Here is an 18,620-nt window from a genome sequence, read left to right on the forward strand (position 1 = left end):
TGAGATAAAGAGTGTCTTAAAGAGCTTTTTGAGAATGACTGCTTTAAGGACTCCTTGCTGGTTCACATAAAATCTAAAAGGGAGAATCAGAACTGGCTTAAGCAATGCCTTGGTTTTCTTTGTCTTTGTGGGGCAAAGATTGCTTGTCATCTTTAGAGGATGTGCTAGTCTCAGCTGCTGCAGTGTCTTGCAGGTCCTTAAAATATTTGGATTAATTTGTCTTCTGTTTGTTTTTCTCAAGTTTTACCATTGCACTGTTTAGTAAGCTTCTGGTTTTTACTAGCTGCAAGAACAAAACCAGTTTCTATTGAATCTTGCTAGGAGCAATTCTGTGACCACCATATCCCATGTTTATTTCTACTCCTGTTCATGTGCAACAAGCATGTACCTTTGAAGTTTGTTCCCCAAATATTAAAGGCACTGCAAAATAGTATGTTTTGGACATAAAATGTGTTTTCTTTGTTGTAGGAGACAAAGAGGAAGGTAATTCATGCAAGATACTGTGACAAGTTTGTACATACTCTCTGGAAAGATGGATCTGTAGTTCATGTATATGTTACTACAGAAAAGTATAAGCAGTACAAAGAGAAAATGAGGACAGCTCTCAGACAAGTGGAAGGAAGGTTAGTGTTCTGTCACATAAAATCAGTTTGATTATTTTACGTGAGCGTTGAAAAGTTTGACATTTACTGTCATAATAAGTTGAAGTGGTTGATAAACTGACAGCAGTTTATCAGTACTAAGCCAGAAGTCTATTTTAAATCAGAATCCTGTGTGTAGGATTTCTTAGTAGCCATAAAGGAAACCTGATGAGGATTTTGAATTTTTTTTCTCCTTCTTAAACACAAGTGTGAAAGTCAGTCTGCACATTTTTGAATTACTGCTAAAAGGGCCAAAAAGTATTGGGACTATAAGGTGGCAGACAACTTCAAGAATCATCAAGAAAACTCAGTAAACATTCATCCTGTGTACTTAGGATCCCTTGCAACACCAAGAAGCACAGCTTGGCTTGTGCTCAAGTGGTTATCTGCGTTTTTTGCAATTTTGTGTTGAGGACAATTTTGAACAGTCTAGATCAGAGTCAGGGCATGAGCTATTAAGTAATGCACATGATCAGAAGTTCACTGCTCAAACTAGCTGCCTAGTTTACATTTATGCAGCTGTACAGACACTTAGGTTTTGTATGAGATCTACAGAAAAATAGGCAGTCTAAGGTAGACCTATTTTAGAACAGAAAAAATAAATGTTGCTCTCTGTTTTGTATATATGGACAACGAGATGTCTCACTGAAGAAAGCAGGATGGAACTTTCATTTTATTGGTGAATTTTTCATTTTATTGTTGCCTCTCGACCAAAAGTATAACAGCCTGATTACCTTTAGCAAGGTCAAATAGAGTTTTGTTATTGCTTCTGGTTTATCTTCATCTTACTGTATTTAAGGTAACATTTATATATGGTCAAAGGAAAATTTGAGAAAAGCAGTTTTGGTGAGTATGTATTTTTGAAATCCAAGTCAAGATTAAGGGCTTGCTGTTCTGAATGTTTCATCTAAACGTTAAGAAGTCTTGGTGGACCTCATCAAACACTTTGGGGGAAATAATCAGTGACAAAATAGCTATTGGTAGGTAATGTAACAGGATCCTTCAGTTTCCATGATATCATTATTTTTGAAACCTTTTGTAGAAATGAATATTTTTCCCAGGGCCATTATGTTCCATGTGTTAAATGTCTCTGTTTCAGAGCAGATGAGCATTTTATGACTGTCAAGGGAAATCAGATTTGGACTTGCTGCGCCCATTACTGAGGAAATGTTCTTGTGCACAGCAGTATGTATGCATGAATTTAACTGGCAGGCACATTCCAGTCCTGTTTAAAATGTAAATCTAATTCTGTATTTAAGGCTCAAGGTCCACAAACCACTGAAGCATCTGTGTTGTATTAAGCCTCTTTGAAGTGCTTAAGGTCCTTGGAGAATAGGTTCTCAAGTGGTTTCCTGAGAAGGGAGGCATAGTATTACGGACTTAAATGATTTACTGAGATGAGTCTGGAGAACAGATACAGGGACAATAGTTATAGTTGCTTCCACATTGGATTTCCCAGCCCAAACTACCTGATAACTGACTTTATAAAGGTGCTGTATTGTTTTGTCTTTTTTTTTGTCTGTGTCCAGATTTCTATTGAAATTAAAAATGTCTTGTGACGTTACATAGGGACAGGGGACTGATTCATCAAGGGCTTCTGACAGTGACTACTAACAGGTGCTTAGGGAAAGAGAATAAGAAGTACAGCAGCAACAAAAAGATCCTACCTTTCAGATTCTGATACACAGAGCCCCAGAGATGTTACAGAACAGGTTTTGATATTTTTTTTCCTCCCCCAGGATTAAGTGGCTTCAACAAGGAAGTAGAGGGCTTTTTGGGAATGTGTTTGAAGACGATGTCTATATTCTTATTGATACATCCCAGTCCATGAACAACAAGCTGCCACTAGTGAAGGAAAAAATATTTCAGCTAATACAGGTGTGATAAAGTGATGACTCTGAAGGCTGAGGAGCATTTTAGAGTAAACTGATCTTTTCTCGGTGGTTGTTACTCTACTTTTTATTTTAAAAATGTGTTTTTAAAATAGCAGCTTTATAAAAATACTTAGATTTTTCTTCATGTGCTCATTTTTCAGGTAATAATTTATATTTCCCCCTCATTTATGCAACTCTTTGAAAAAAGCTAGAGAAGATACTAAAAATTATAAAGGCTTAAGTAGTTGTTTCCCTCAAGCCACCCCCTCCTAAAAAAAAATAAAAACAAACAAACAAACAAAAAGAAAAACAAACAACAACAACAAAAAACCCAAACCAGAAACAAGCTATGCAATGAAACACCTTTTGGCATTTTAATTTTTGCTTTGAAGCAGTGTCATCCAATTCCATTGGCTTGTTGTGATTTGTAATGTGTGTTCTAGATTCACTCTCATACTTCTACAATAGAGGGTGTAGAACATTTTGAACTTCCTTGCACCTTACAGTGACTCAGAACTTTGCAAAGGGACTGGCAAAGTGCAGAAGTACCTCAAAAGCTGTGAGTACTGGAAGACACACCTAGAACAGGATTTGTCTTGCCTAGTTTTAGAAGTCTACAGTGATGTCACCTAAGCTTACATTAATATTTCAGAGACATGATTGATCTTTAATTTCTTTAGTGCTAAGAGAAGTAACTGAAATAAAAATTCAGCTTGGCATTGATAACAATCATTAGTAGGACTAGAAAAATTAAAACTATGACAGAGAGGTTTTTGAGCTAAGTGCTCAAGACATAGGGCATAGTATCTTGTGCTCCTCTAAGCAGATCAGCACTAGAAGTATATTAGATACTGTGCCAGAAGGTTTCACAGGCAGCTGCACAAAAATTGTGATGAAAGAGAGGCAAAGACTCCAGACTCTGAAAGTTTGTGCTCGCTTGCACAAATCTTCCTTGACTTATAACTTCTGTCCAAAAGCAACTTCAGCAAATTCTTGATTTTCTCCTGCTGTCTAGTTCCCCTTGCTAGTGCTCTTTATATGATTCTTGTTCTCCTCCTCTAGATGATATCTTACTTTCTTTCTGATTTCAATTTCCTCTGGTAAGCAGTGGTATCTCTTTCTTACACCACTGATCATATCCAGTTTCATCTCTCTCTTTCATGCCCTCCTAGACATTTGCTATTTAAATTGTTTGAGAAATATGAGTATATGGAGACTTACTGGGAATTTCAAGCAATCTTAATAGTTGCAAGCAATAATTATCTCTGGTTTTGTATGTCTCCCTGTACACCATAACATTTATTATATATGTTATAATTATTTATTGTAACCATATAATTAACTATATATTAATTAAAACTATTGCTATTACTCAATATTTCAGGATACAAGTATTCTTTCTTTTAATAGTAGGTAAAATTCAGATGCCATCTCTTGCAGGAACAACTGAGACACAAGAAGAGATTTAACTTTGTGAAATTTAGTGCCCAAGCAGTGGCATGGCAAGAGAAACTTGCTGAAGTTAATGAGGAAAATTTGCAAGATGCTTGGCTTTGGATAAAAGGACTTGAGGTAATGTGGCAGCTAATTATCACAAAGCGTGCTTGCTTTGTATACAAAGTTGTATTTGTTTCTCCACTTTCTGTATGGCTGGGGTGATTTTGCATAGACTAAGTATTTGACTCGAGTAAGCTGAAAATATAGATGATGGGTAAACTTAAGTAGAACTGAATACAGTACGTCTTTCAGGTATAATAATGCTTTAACAATGGACCTGTTTATAAGATCATAATAATTCAAGTTGCAGCCTGCTATGTTTTGCAGCCACAATGCAAGCGTTGGCCAATTTGAATTCCGTAGGAACCGTATCATTGCTCAGACCTTGCATCTGAATTTGTCATTCTTGCTGCAGGGCTGCTGCATGGTTGAGAGGTGTTGCTGGCAAACTTACGGCTCAGAGGTGGTACAGGAAACCAAACCCAGCAAACTGGAGAAGCATTTCTAGTTCTTTTTGATGAATAGACAGCTAACTTTAGGTGCCCTAGAAACATGAGAACAAACATACTCAGACCAAACCTCTGTCTATCTACCCGGTATTCTTTCTCTGACAGTTGCCAGAGCAGAGCTGCTTGTAGTCAGCCACAGTCATCCACCAGATTGTAACTATCAACAGCTTTAGGGCCACTTAATGTGTAAAATGTGGACAGCAATGTTATGAACATGGGACTGAAAATCAGTCATACAATGGTATAGATACATCGCACTTCATGTTTTTTAGCACAAAAACCCATGTTCATATAATAAAACTCCTCAGCATTATGATAGCTCTTCCTCAGACTTAATTGGAAATTCCTGGGGAGGAGGGAATTGGGGAAGCTGTATAATACCTCTGAGACTACAAAGCAAGATCAATAACTTGGTATTCTCAGAAAATACTAACAGACCAACACACAGAGAAAAGGAAGTATTAGTGTGGCCTCCCTGAGTAGTTGAACATTTGTAACTGAGCTTATTTAGCCTTATTTTGCTGCCCTGCTTGAGGCTTGAGAACTTGGCTCTGTTTAAGTCATGTATGTTGTACAGCATCATGCAAGTTTAATAATACTTTGACCTACCATATTTTGATACCACTTGTATATACATTAGTGAATGGCCTTTTCCATCATTATTCAAAAAATTTTGAATTTTTTGTTTATAAATTTCATTCTAAGTTCAGATCTAGATATCTGAAATGGAATAGGAAATGGCACAAGAACAATCTACTTTTTTCAGGGATGACATCTGCTGCTGACCTTTTAGCCTCTTTTAAGCATTGCAGGCATAAGTCTGAGATCAAAAAGCCGGATTTACAGTGAAGCTGAAATGAACAGAGGATTTCTCTGGAATATTAATCAGAGTAGATCTTTTGATCCCATTTTATGCTCTTTGGTCCCAGGATTATGAATGAGGAAGCTGAGCTATAAACAGTAACTAACTGCTCCTTAAAAAATACTTTAGATGTGATAACATTTAAAATTTTAGTGGTAGCAATGTCTTATAGTTGAAATTGGTCATCATTGTTTAAATACTGAGAAAATTGGTGTTCATTTGTAACAGTAGCAATTGAGAAACCTAAAATGAACAGCATTTACCATAAGGTACATGGTTATTTTCTGCACATCATCAGCATCCACCCTGTGTTCTGATGATGTGAAAAGAAGTGAAAGAAGCTGTTTTGTTTCAAATCTGTTCGAAACTATTATTGAAAGAGCCAAGATGGCCAATGAGCGATGTGTCTAAAACTTTATAACTACTAAAACATCAGGAGTATTAGATAAATTTAACAAGAGGGAAATGGCTGGTTATTTCTTATGAGTGGGTACTGGTAAGGTTTGCTTGTGAGTTAGAATAGTAGATTATAAAGTAGATGAGCTGTTGTGTTGCCTGGCCCACACACTCTTATGCAGTCATACAGAGTAACTCTCAGAATGTACCTCCTATCCCATCTCACCTGATTTCCTTTGCCCTTTTAGATAGAACTGACTGCTCTTGGGAAGGACTGGAAGAAGTTTTAACACAATTAATAGGACTGAAGAAATAATGCTATCTCTTAGCATATTTTTGCATATATGGGTCAGTGTTAGAGATTTATATTTATCTAAGTATGTGAATGACACAGGAAAAGTTCTAGAATTACTCCAATGGATTTTTTTTGTGAGCACAGTATTAGTTTACTGGGCATCTTTTGTTGCTATAGCTAACTTTTTTTGTGCTAAATCATAAATGATATTTACGTTAATGTGCCAAGGGGGTTCATGGGAGAGAATCTGAAAAAATAAGTTTGGACAACTAAGAACTCCTTTACCAGTTTTGGAGAAATAAACTTCTGCAACTCTTTTGTGTAACCTTTGAACTGTTTGGTTAAGTAAAATATGTGTTTCAATGGAGTGTTTCAAGGCAAGCAGGAGCATCAGTGGGAAAAATGAAGAGAATGCATCTTTTGTCTTACATCTTTCTATCTGTTTATAGTCTTTTAGTGATTGCTGCTGCCAGCATTTTGTTCATGTGTGTTTGCATAAACACTGAATACCAATCTGGTACCAATTTATGTTACTTTGACACTTGCGTAGCTTTTTCTAGCTACATGACATAAATGTTTTCATCATTTTATTAGTCATTTTGGTTCTGTATTATCCCTAGAATCAGTACACTGTCATTATGAATTTAAGAACAGAGGCAAAGGACTGTTAGTATTTATGGCTGTTTCTTTGTCTTTTTCTCTTTGGTTTCTTAGGTTGGAAGTTCCACAAATACACTCAAAGCTCTCCAGATTGCTCTTGCTGATACTGACACTCAGGCTATTTATCTCTTGACTGATGGGAGACCTGACCAGGTGTTTCTAAAATGAGAAAACAGAAAATGCAGAAAAGTGGTGTCAGAAGTTGGAATTAGGAGATGATTGTCATGCCTGCAGTGCTGAGTCTCATGGAGTCTCTTGCATGTTTACTGGCATTGTTTCACAGTTTTTCTAGCTAAGAGCATAAATTAATATTTTACCAAAGAATAATTTGGCTTCATGTACACTTATTCATATTCTTATTTTAAATATTTTTATTAAGTTCAAAATGAGTGAATAATTTTTTTTTTACCTTGTTAATAATGTCTTTTATGAATTATGTTATACCTTTTTAACAGTTAAAAAAAGGAAATGGCTGATATTGCTTTTAACTATCAGAGTGCAACCAACACAACAATTATATTGCAAACATTGCTTAATTTGTCAAGATTTTTGAGTATTTTGAACAACTGAAATGTTATCAGAATTTCGAGAACTGAGTCAATAATTTTTTTCTACCAGATCCTTCAGCATTTTTGGAGATGGTAGATCTATTTTTTCACCTAATTTTTATTTGTTTATGGGAGGAGGAAACTAGCATTCTTATTTTCTCAGCCTCTATTTTGTTTCCTGGTATTGAATCAAATTTTCTTGGAACTAATTCAGTTTCAGAAAAATATCTACATTCATATACTTTCAAAAATATTTATATATATATATATATCCAGTGATACTAAACACTAATGTAGTAGTTTAATTTCCTATACATTAGTAATTTCTTTTAAAACTTCATAAACAAAGAGTACTGATTATATTACAATTTACATCATGTGCCTTAATGCGTTTATCAGTCTGTCCAAATCTGTTTTAAATTAGCTCATTTAGCTAATTTCTGATTGAAATGGCAATCTGTATAAAGTGGATGCTTTTAACTGATCTATATCCATCTCTGACCAACTGATCAGAACAACTGATTAAATTCTTACAAATTCTCCATGTTTTGATAAATATGTTTCCAGATGCCACATTTTTAACATAAGGGTTTTTTTTATTTTTAGCCCCCCCAGATAATTTTGGCTGAAGTCCAACTTCACTGTAAAATTCCCATCCATACTGTATCCTTCAACTGCGATGATATAGAAGCCAATAAATTTTTGTATGAACTATCAACTAAAACAGAGGGACGGTTTCATTATTACAACATTTATCTGAGTGATCCTGATACTACAGAGTTTCTGGTTGTGAGTATCTGAAAATAAATACATTTGCTGCTTCATGCTACTTGGAAGAGCCACATGACTTGCATTATTGTAATTTTGTACTACAGTAGATTACTAAAAGAAGAGAGGGTTAATCCTAGTCAGATTTGACATGATATGAAAGCAATGATTTTTTTTGCTTGTGAAATTTTTCCAGACCACAACAAAATAGCCCAAGTATAATGCAAAGTACATCTATAGTGCTATTGTTGCAAACACATTCTCCCTTCCCTGATGACCCCATCTGAAAACTAAAACCTGAAATTATGTGTAGACCAAATCAGCTCTGGAAGAAACACGTGATCTCTGGTGTTTCAGAAATAAGTTACTGTTTAAAATGAAAATATGGTTTGTATCCTGTTAATAAATAAGAGAATGCAGAGCTGAATTTGAATGATAATGATTTTATGGATTTTGTTACAAGTTTGTTCTACAGTAGCTGCTGGGATCTATAAGGAGTAAAATGACTAGAGTAACAGTCGTCTATCAAGTGTCACTAAGCAGCTCAACAATCCCCAACAGGAAATTTCTAAATAGACTAACAGAAGCACCCATTTGAAATGTATTCTTGCTTTTAATTAAAGTTAATTTTAGTTAACTCAGTGAATTGATTGCATAGATTTCAGATATGCTGGTAGTGGAACCATGAGAAGAAGCTGGAACAAGACAGTAGCGGGAAATTTGAACTTTGCAGACACCAGTCAGAAGGAAGATGTGAAAATAATCCAGCTCTTGAAAAATATCAGTGTACTGGGCAATTTCAGTGATTCTGCTGGTGTGGACTGTGTGACACTGCTCATGTTGGAAAAACGAGGGCCAGAGTCTGTGTTGTCCATCTTCAGACTTGGAGATGGGAGCCTGTGGCCCTGTGGGAGCTGTAAAGGGATCATCATTGGAATTCCCTTCCTGTTTCCTCCTCTAGTCCAAATGATTCCTCGTCAGTTCCAGTGTTCACTTGAAGAGTATGTTTTTTGCTTCCCTGGGCCTGGGACAGTATGTGATACAGCTGAGATCTGTAGAATGACAGGCCACCACTTGTAATGTACATATCTTGTATTGTATTTTATTTATTTCCTTACTTATTTTCTTGCTTGCTTGGAATAAGTGGAGCTACTTATTACCTTATTCAGAAATACAGCTGTTCATATCTCAAGGGGTAACTGGCTGGTTAGGGAATGCTTGTCATTTTCCTAGAAAGGAAGAATAATTTGAAAGGCTATAATGCCTAGCACAAGAGCCTACCTGAAAGAGTATACAAAATTTGGAAGCTGTCCTGAGTCATTATTCAGAATTATTATCAGAACTTACATAGTTTCAGTTCAGAAATGAAACATATTTAGGAGTAATTGTACTGAAACATTTAATTTTTTTTTTTTTTAGAATAAAGACATACATCTTTTGAAAAGAGAAATTGATCAAGGAGAGAAAGATCTAGAGAAAGTAAAGACCTTTCATGAGAAAAGTCTGATGATGAATTCTCATAATGAAGATGATTATCCAGAGAATAAGTATGTCCTCATTCTGTTATTATCTTAATAATAGGTGGAAACATTTCTCCTTTTTCATTGTCTTGCATTTTTAACCTCTGACAGTCTATTTTTAAAATAAAGGTTGTTGCTCTCTTACTCTGGGTTTTTTTTTTTTAACTGCCAAGGTAATGGAAAAGAAAAATCTGGAAAAATATTTTAATACTGTGATGCCCGAAACAAAATTATCTCAAATATACCAATAGTCTCAACATATTATGAATAATTAAAGCAAAGAGGGGAAATTATCTTTTTGTCTCCAACACAGTTGCTCCCTCTGACCTAGAGAATTCATGAAAAATTATTGTCATCTAAGTAGAGCTGGCTTGATACTTCATGATTAAATGGCTGCTCATTGGGATATGCTGATTGAAACATAAATTATGTACAAATATATTTGCGTATTTATTTGTACAGTGATAGTAAAAAACCATAAAAAATTGCATTAAAAGAAATCAGATTTTTAAGACAGAGATCTATTTAAAACAGTAATTTAAAGTAAAGGTATGAAAATAAAACAGATTAACAGTGGACAGTGATGTGTTATGATTTCATGTGTGTGGAACGGCAGGTAGGATGTCCAGAATGAAAATTTTTTTAAGTGTTTATTTGAGAATTTGCATATTTTGTTTTTTATTAATGCTGTGACATAGATATCTATGTATGTGTATATATATATGTGCATATATATGTATGTGGCAGATATTTTCATTGCTGATAGTAGACTTACTTAGCTCTTGGATTCGAAGTAGCTATTACAGAACATTCTGTCCTTACGAAAAATAGGGTGTTACCTTAAAAGTAATGAACATCTTTTAAATAAACTAAGAAATTACTTTTAAATAATTTTAAAAAACTAAGAATATTTTAACCTCCTTTGAACTCTCCTTTGAAATGCATATTAGTATAACAGAAGAAAATATTTTGCACTGTTTGAAGCATTTGAAATCAGTGTTTAAATGACCAGAAAATTTCAGCTTAAGTGTTTTTTAAACAGGTGTTATATATTTGCAGTAATTTCTTTTTGTCACTTACGAGCAGTAGTCACAAGCAGACACACACTGTGTCCCTGTATCTAAACACATTGAAGAGCTGAGTACTTCTCTTAGCAGTAGGCCGTGCTGTGCTTCAGAAGAACCATCAGTGCCATCACATGAGCAAACCTGGCAAAGCACTGCTGACAGTCCAGCCCGAAGAAAGAAAGCATTATATGCAGGTAAGACTCAAATGAGCTGTAGTTGTTAGCAGAATTCATTCACTGACTTCAAAAGATTCTGTGGCAAATGGCAAAAATCATCCCTTGTTTTGGGAACAAATTAAGTATTTGCTGACTTAAGTAATCATCATTTTGAAAATCTTAACTTCTCTTCATCTCTACTTTTCAGCCATCCTACTCATTTGGCCCAAACAGAAAACAAATGTCTGCTCATTTGTGCTTTGTCACAGGCCCTGCTGTGGAAAAACAGCTATTTTAGCAGAATGTTTTTAAAGCACTGTATTTTAACAGTAGATATTAAACCCTAATCTATTTTTATTCTAAATAAGTGCATAATTGGCAAGAATGAAGAGGTGATCTTTCACCAATTACAGCATTACTTATACTAATGTTTCCCCTTACTACACTCATAATACTACATTTCTCCTGTAAGTGTCCTTTGTATGCAGTCTGAAACCAAAGTTACCCAGCTGAAGTAAAATAAACCCTCATCCTTGGGGAAAGTACAAAGTACAACTTAGTGTTGAAGTAGTTTTGTGTTTGAAGTCTTGTGTAGGCAGTCCCTTAAAAACCGAAAGCCAAAGAGGAACTCAAAAATCCCAAGCATGTATTTGAGCAGTAAGTTAGCTCTTCCTTTCTTTCCCTTTCAACAACTACAGATCAAACAAAGACAAGTCTGCTGCGAATCCTGAGCCATGTGAAATCTAGGGAAGAAAGCCCAGAGGAAGGAGTGTCTCCAGAGGAAAAGAGTTTTTCTGTCAAGAAGGGTGTGAAATGTACAGCCATTTTCAAAGGCGAGTTGACAGAACAAGAAGTTCGGAGTGGGGCAGGTGATAACATTTCTCCTGTTACATTTGTATCTAATGGTGCCTCGTTTGAGGCAAAACTGTGCAGATCTGCTGTACAAAGGACTGAAATTCAGCAGTTGGACATGAAGTTGGGTATTGTGACAGTGCTCTTACAGCTGTGGCCAGACTCCTGCCAGTTCCCAAACTAACAGTTTGCAACAGGGTTTTCAATGGGGCTTAGAAATACATCCAGATAATTAATACGTAGTAATTAATACATAGTAATTAATGTATAGTATTAATTTCTTTCAGTAATTAGTCCAACTCCAAACTTTTTAATACATCCTCTAAGTCATGCTATAACCTTACCTATGACACTTAAAGATGTTTGACTTCTTTACATTTCAGCATCTTATGTTTAGTTTTTTACATATCTTTTATACAAATTTTCATAGTGGTGTACCTTAAATTAGCTACTCCTGGCCATCTCATTAGTGGTAGTACTTGTTATCACATCTTGACTTGGGAAATAAGCTGGTTAACCATACGTTTTGGTCAAAAATAAATATACTGAAACAAATTTTGGTTTACAAAAGAAATTGCCCACCTATTTTATAGATTTCCTTGATGGTTAATTAGGGCTCATGAGGCATATGGTAACACTGTTACTATTGATCAAGCACCAAGAAACCTAGGAAAACTAATTCTCATTGATTAATTTAGAAACTGAAATGTTGTATTGTCTTTGTGTGTGATGCTGCTTGTAGGCTCAAATTTTAAAAAGGGTGCTATTATATTGCAACTTATTTATGCATGCTTTTTTGTGCACAAAACTTCTGAGATAACAAAATACAAATGTTTTCTCTTAGATCTGAAAATGCAGAATGTGAAAAGGGCATCTAAAAGGTATGTGTGTGCAGATACAAATGTATAACAAAACTTACGGCTTGTGTTTTTTCTTCAGTCATTTCAAACATTTCAAATGTATTTCTACCTTGTGCTACATCTCACAGTCTCTCTTTTCTAGCTCTCTAGATATCTCTTCAGCTCTTTGGTTAAAGACCCATGGCTTGGCTGCTAGGCGACTCACCATCATGGATGCCTTAGCTCCTACAACTGTCCCTCACAGTACAAAATACATCCCAGTTCTGGACAAGCATGTAGTTTCCAAAGTATTTGATAAGGTAAAATTCTTACGCTGTTTGAAAGCTGGAACAAAACTTGATAGTGTTTTCAGAAGGATTTTTAAAATTAATTTCTATGAATGTCATAAAAACATTCTCTGGTATTGTAGATTGTTGATGTGCACTAAATGTATAATACATATCTGAATGTTCATTCATGCATCAGTAAGAAGATAAAACTGATAGTTAATAGTACTATTTCTTGCATACTTTACCCTTAAGTTCTTTCACAGTTACCAGCTGATGGCAGTATGCAGCCATCGGGTGTTTGGCAATTTCTTGAGCACCACAGCCTCCAGTGATGCTTACTTATTCACTGGAGTATGTGTTTTATTCCATAACGTCATCTGGAAAATGGTGCTGGTGCACGGTTTGTGCATTTCTGCATTCTCAGCTTTTACATGTGACTGCTAAGACTTTTTGAAAAGTATTGTAATTCAGTAATTAAAATTAAATTTTGGTAAGTGTAGACAGTTGTAAGATTGTGCAAAATTTATGGTGAATTGTGTATCATAAAGTTCTAATTGCCATTCCATTTAAAGGAAATCCATTTCATGGCAAGTTGCTGTAATTTTTCTTGTGTTATGCATCCTGCAAAAGTCCCATGAATATGCTGCAGCTCATTTCATTTAATAAAAACTGTTTCTTTAAACAAGACTCCAAGAAAAAGCTAAACAACGTTTTCTTTTTTAAATAATAAAGAAAGAACAAGGGATTTGCAATAGAATGTGGTATAGAACTAAGTAAAAGATTTATAACAAATGTACACAATTTTACATTTTGAAGTTTTCATGCTTGTTTTTTAAATTTAGGAATGGGAATTTTTGCTAAAGCGTGCAGACTGTTGAAGAAAAACCAGTTCCTCTCTTTTGGTAAAAACAGGTCTACTCTTTTGGTAAAACCAAGTCAAAACCAAGATCTGTAAGGATTTTTTTTAACTGTGATTTTTTAAAAATATAATTATGTCTTTTTATATGAGAACATTTGAAAAGGTACATTTTCACATTTCGGATGTAAAATAGCCATTTTTCAAAAAAAAATCAGAAATCCAATGATTACAAAATTGTGCAAAACAATCTACTGTAAATGTAAAACAAAAGACTTTGTGAATTTCACAAATCTCTTACGTCTCATTTGTGAGCAGTCACTTCTTTTTCCATCTTCTTTTGAATATACCTAAGAGGACCTCTTTCTTCCATGTTTCTCAATGAGCAGCCCTTTGAGTCCTTTACAGACAACCCTTGCAAAAAACGAAGCAGTCTGTAAAACAGACTATCTTTGAAAATAGTCTAAACCATGATTCAGCAAGTACTGTGTACAAGTAGTTCTTAGTGGCAATTCATAGGAACTCCTGGTAGTCTAGTTCAGGACTGAATTAAGTTCAGTGTTATTTGAATGAACAGGTGCTGTACAGAATCCAGACAGTGATCCATGGGCTTTCTTTAGATTCAGGGATGTAAAGGCAAAATAATAATTTTTGTAATTTCTTCATACCTACTCCATTAGTTGTAATCAGACATCCACTTTCTCAGGCAGTGGAGAATTATTGTTCTATGTGCAGAGGAATGGATTTTTCTGGATCTGAAGCTGAGTATAGAAAAGAAGGTTGAGGGTTGCACACAAGATGAAAGCAGTAGAATTTCTGAGCTACAGAACCCACTTTACCTCAAGCTTCAACCAGCATATCAAGAAAATAGGGTGAGACTAGACATTGAGCTTGAATAGACTTTGAGGATCTTGATTATTCCAGTACTTTAGAAGATTTCATTGAAGATAATAAATGGACAGATAATTTTGCATTCTTCCTTCTGGGATCTTAGTTTTCTTGGCGTGAAATGCAGACATCTTTGTTTGCTTTTCAGGGGATAGTATAATTTTTATTTTTGGCCTTTGCCAGCAGTGATGATGGAATAACTATGAACAGTTTTCTTACCTTGGAGACGCAGCAAGAAAAAGGTTTCCATGACAACTGTTCATTAACAAAAGGCTGAGCTGTTGTTTTCAGTTCTGTGTGATCCGTCAGTTCCGCCTGAGTTATTTCAAAGAGATTAATTTATTAAACTACCCATCCAGATTCATATTCAGAAACAAATAATGACTTGGGAGCTTGTCTAAATTATGCTGTGGTAATTCTGGGGGAAACCTTCCCCGTAGAATCATGCGAGTGTATGTTGCAGGTTGTGGCATCCTAAGTACAGGTTTGCTAGTCATGGAGTTTTGACTCAATGCTTTGCTCAAAAGAATCAAATTCAGCCAACAAAAACATCTTTCTTTGGTCTAAAATAAGTAAAATTTTCTAGGGTTATTGTGCTTTAGTTTTGTCTTTAAGATTTTGAAATTTGGAGTTTGAAATAAAAGCCATTTTGAAACAAGTGAATTCTTTTAGCGTGAAAGTTTAAGTATTTAATTTAGAAAATGACAAAACGTTTTGGCAATAAAATTTCTCTGTGATTTCTATCAGCTGAATCTGTCAAATTACACTTGACTTTGTGAGCAGAGTTCATTGTTCTCAAAGCACTCATAGTATTTCAAGTTTAGTATTTGCTAAGAACACATTTCATTCTGGTTTTTGTCTTCAAAAATATAGTAATGTGTTTATGCTTGTCTGCCCCTTATACTCTATTCGAAGTGTTTTATAAACTATATTAAATATTGATGTTGCAAATTATGCTGTTTGTACTTGAAATTGCTCAGAATTTCAAGGCAATGTAGAAGTGTGCTCCTACATGGTGAGGCCCTTCTGAACTTCTGTTAACTTGGTTTGAGTAACATCGTAGACAACAATCATGGCATTATGGAACTTGAAGAGGGGTCATCACTTCCCCGCCTTTCAGCTTTCAAATTCACCTGGAAATGATAAGTAGCCAGATGTCACTGCTCAGAATTATGGGCAGAGATTTACCTCATCTGTCCCCTGTAAGATACTTCACTGACATGTTCCCATTGTCTTTAGCAAGTGATTGTAAGATTAATGTAATATTAGGAGCTCTGATGTGGTCTGGCACCAATGTGACACAGATTCATTAATCAGAGAGATGATGTCCTTGGAAAGAGAGGGTGATATAAAGTCACACCACCACTCCTAAAAAAATGATTTATACTGCTGTAATTTGGAATCCAGCTATGCTGAGATGATTCAAACACAAATAAAGCATCACTGAAAAATGTTCTCAATTAAATAATTCTCTTTATTGCTCTATTTTCTGATTGTTTCTCTTATTCCCCCAACAGGGCTTTTAGTTTAATGTTTTTCTCATCTATATCCTGATCTCAGACAGGCACTTGGGGAAGATTCCCACTCAATCATATGCGTTGAAGACAGTTTTGGGGAGAGTAACATTCTTTTTCTTCTCCAGTTCTTCCTTGGATTTTTTCCTGTTTATATTCAGCATCAGGACACAGATATGTAAAATAGCTTTTCTTTTACAAACTACTGAGTAATTTAAGAGGCTCAAAGATGGTGGGACTTTAGACTTGAGAGTTTGGAAGGCATCTTTCCTCCTCTTTTGTCATCCATTTCTACCCTTTTCTCTGCCTTTTGAAGATCCACTCGCAATTGTACTCATTTTTATTTTATAATGAAGTTGAGTTATGTAGGTGTTGTATTGGGAGATTTGAAAAACACTGAAGTTCCTGATTCTGACAAACCTGATTAGGTTCCTAATTAATCAAGGCAAGTTTCAGTGACCAATGTCCACCTTGTTCGCTCTTTGGTGATCAGTGTGATGGTGAGAAATGTCTTTCTATAGCTTTACTACTCTAATTCCTTAGAAAATAATTTCCTCCAGAATAAGAGCATTAAATACATTTAAATATCTACTGTCACACCTGTATGCTAGAATTAGATGCTAGAAAGTATGAGAGTGTTTTAAGGCAATAAAACCTGGAATATGGTCATGTACTAGATGTACTTGTTTCCTTCTGACTTACATTATTAGAGTGAGTTGTTTGACAGTACTGACTTAGTAGTTAGGAACCTTAATTTGTAACTTCTGCATAATGGGTTTGTATAATTTTAGAAGAACTGGCTGGAAACTGTGTCTTAAATTCTGACATTTGTGGTGCTTAGATTTTTCTTTCTGCAGTCTTCCAGTGTTCCTTCTGGCTTTTATGAGCCTTGGCATACAGTCATTCTGGTGGAGGAAAATTTGTATGATAAATGGATCTGTGTCTTTTATTGTATAATAGATGCTACCGTTGGCCCGTGTTAGCAATGACAAGAAGGGGATCTCACTAATTAATCCTCAGGCAGTGAATCTTGATGCCTATAAAGAGAAGCTGGAACAAGCAATTAAATCCTATGAAAGGCAAGTCTACTCACAAGAAATTTATGTTTGCAGTTGTGTTTCAGTTTTTTCTTAGGTACTGGCTATTTCCTCGCACATGCTTTGCTCAATACTGATAATTCTGCATGTTGGCAGACTTTAATCCACCTTCAACATGTAGGAGAAATGTTTATTTTCTTTTAAAAAAAGCAGACTGTAAAAACAGATAATAGGTAAGGAGATAACAAATAACAACATATTGTTCATTTTATATTTGTTCAGTGACAAAAGCAAAATTCTGTTACTTTTTGGGAGCAAACTTCAAACCAGTCATCCCTCAGGAGGAGTCATCTGTAAACATACAATGCTGGCCAGACTTTTACCTTAAAATTAAGCTTCTATATCCATAGACTGACGCTTAAGTTAGGGACCTGCTTTTTGCTGCCAGCTCTCTACCACCCAGCTATGCATGCAAGAACGTAACTGAGGCACCGATAAGATACTGACAATTAAAATTTGGTGGGTTTTTTTTTGAGAGGCATATGTGTCCTACTTGTTAATTAAATGTTAGTAAAAGCAGAACTGAAGTAAACAGGAAAAAGGCATTAGATCTCTAAGCTACTCCTTTCCATGATCCAACTTTGTGGATTTTTTTGAAATAAAGCAATTATTTGACTATAGTGTAATTCAGTAATCATATGGAGCTTTGGCTAGAATTGTTTTAATAAATATTTTTAGGCTGCATTCTAATAACATTTACAAATGTAATTAGTTTATATGACCAAAACCCCCTTGATGACAAGTGTTTAGTCCTTGTTTTTTTGTTAATTCCACTGAGGCTCTTTAAGGTTTGAGGTTATTTTCCTTGGTAGCTATATGATCATACCAGTTCTTTCTAAAGCATGTAATAGCTTTCTTTTTCATTCCTATTGTCCTATATACATCTTTTGTGGTAAAATCAAGAATTTTGATTTGAAAATGCTGCTTGCTATGTCTAATATTAATGGAGTTCAGTGAATAAAAATCTTTTGTTTTGTTTGTTCTGTCACTGAGACAATACTGTTGTTACCAGGCTGATGAAGAATTCATAGAAATTGATTTGTCACTCATTTTAATAGAAGGTTCAAGTAGTGTATTTGTGATGGTGAATTCTGAAAAAAATTCAAGTTTTTCATTGCTGTGCCATACCACTGAATATTTTACGTTTATTGACTTTGATTTTAAGGGAAATGAAATTGTTTTCTGGTTAAACTCTGGTAATCTTCTACTGACAGCATTTCTGTAAAACGTTGGTGATAAAGATTACTGTTTACTTCTGTTTTCCAACAGAGATCAATGAATTAGTGTATTTATAATAGTGGGATTGAGTTCTTACTTCCATGAAAAAGAGGTATAGAAGAGGTATAGAAGAGGTATAGATCTGCCTGAAGATCCTTATAATTGACAGTGTACAGAAGAGATCTCTTTACTTTTCATCTACATGTGAAACGTCAACCCAGTCAAATTTATTTTGCTCTAGATGTCACAGCCCTTTTCTAATAACTGAATTTCC

The 18,620-nt window shown here is 35.0% G+C and overlaps 1 protein-coding gene across 2 annotated transcripts in view; it reads left to right on the forward strand.

Moving 5' to 3' along the window:
* The window catches only part of VWA3B (von Willebrand factor A domain containing 3B), a 63,109-nt gene that overhangs the window by 28,602 nt on the left and 15,887 nt on the right, over window positions 1-18,620 (forward strand). The window contains exons 11-21 of one of the 2 annotated variants that reach the window (XM_042040990.1): window positions 469-623; window positions 2,381-2,519; window positions 3,956-4,087; window positions 6,789-6,887; window positions 7,889-8,071; window positions 9,470-9,597; window positions 10,725-10,831; window positions 11,491-11,661; window positions 12,489-12,525; window positions 12,647-12,803; window positions 16,992-17,110. In XM_042040990.1, the coding sequence (XP_041896924.1) occupies window positions 469-623; window positions 2,381-2,519; window positions 3,956-4,087; window positions 6,789-6,887; window positions 7,889-8,071; window positions 9,470-9,597; window positions 10,725-10,831; window positions 11,491-11,661; window positions 12,489-12,525; window positions 12,647-12,803; window positions 16,992-17,110 (1,427 nt within the window). The remainder of the gene's footprint in view (window positions 1-468; window positions 624-2,380; window positions 2,520-3,955; window positions 4,088-6,788; window positions 6,888-7,888; window positions 8,072-9,469; window positions 9,598-10,724; window positions 10,832-11,490; window positions 11,662-12,488; window positions 12,526-12,646; window positions 12,804-16,991; window positions 17,111-18,620) is intronic. The other variant, XM_042040999.1, reaches the window with a different exon arrangement.

The sequence above is a fragment of the Corvus kubaryi genome, unplaced genomic scaffold (assembly GCF_017639235.1).
Source record: "Corvus kubaryi isolate FWS band 111438036 unplaced genomic scaffold, C.kubaryi_AGA036_p1.0 133, whole genome shotgun sequence".
NCBI classification, from domain to species: domain Eukaryota; kingdom Metazoa; phylum Chordata; class Aves; order Passeriformes; family Corvidae; genus Corvus; species Corvus kubaryi.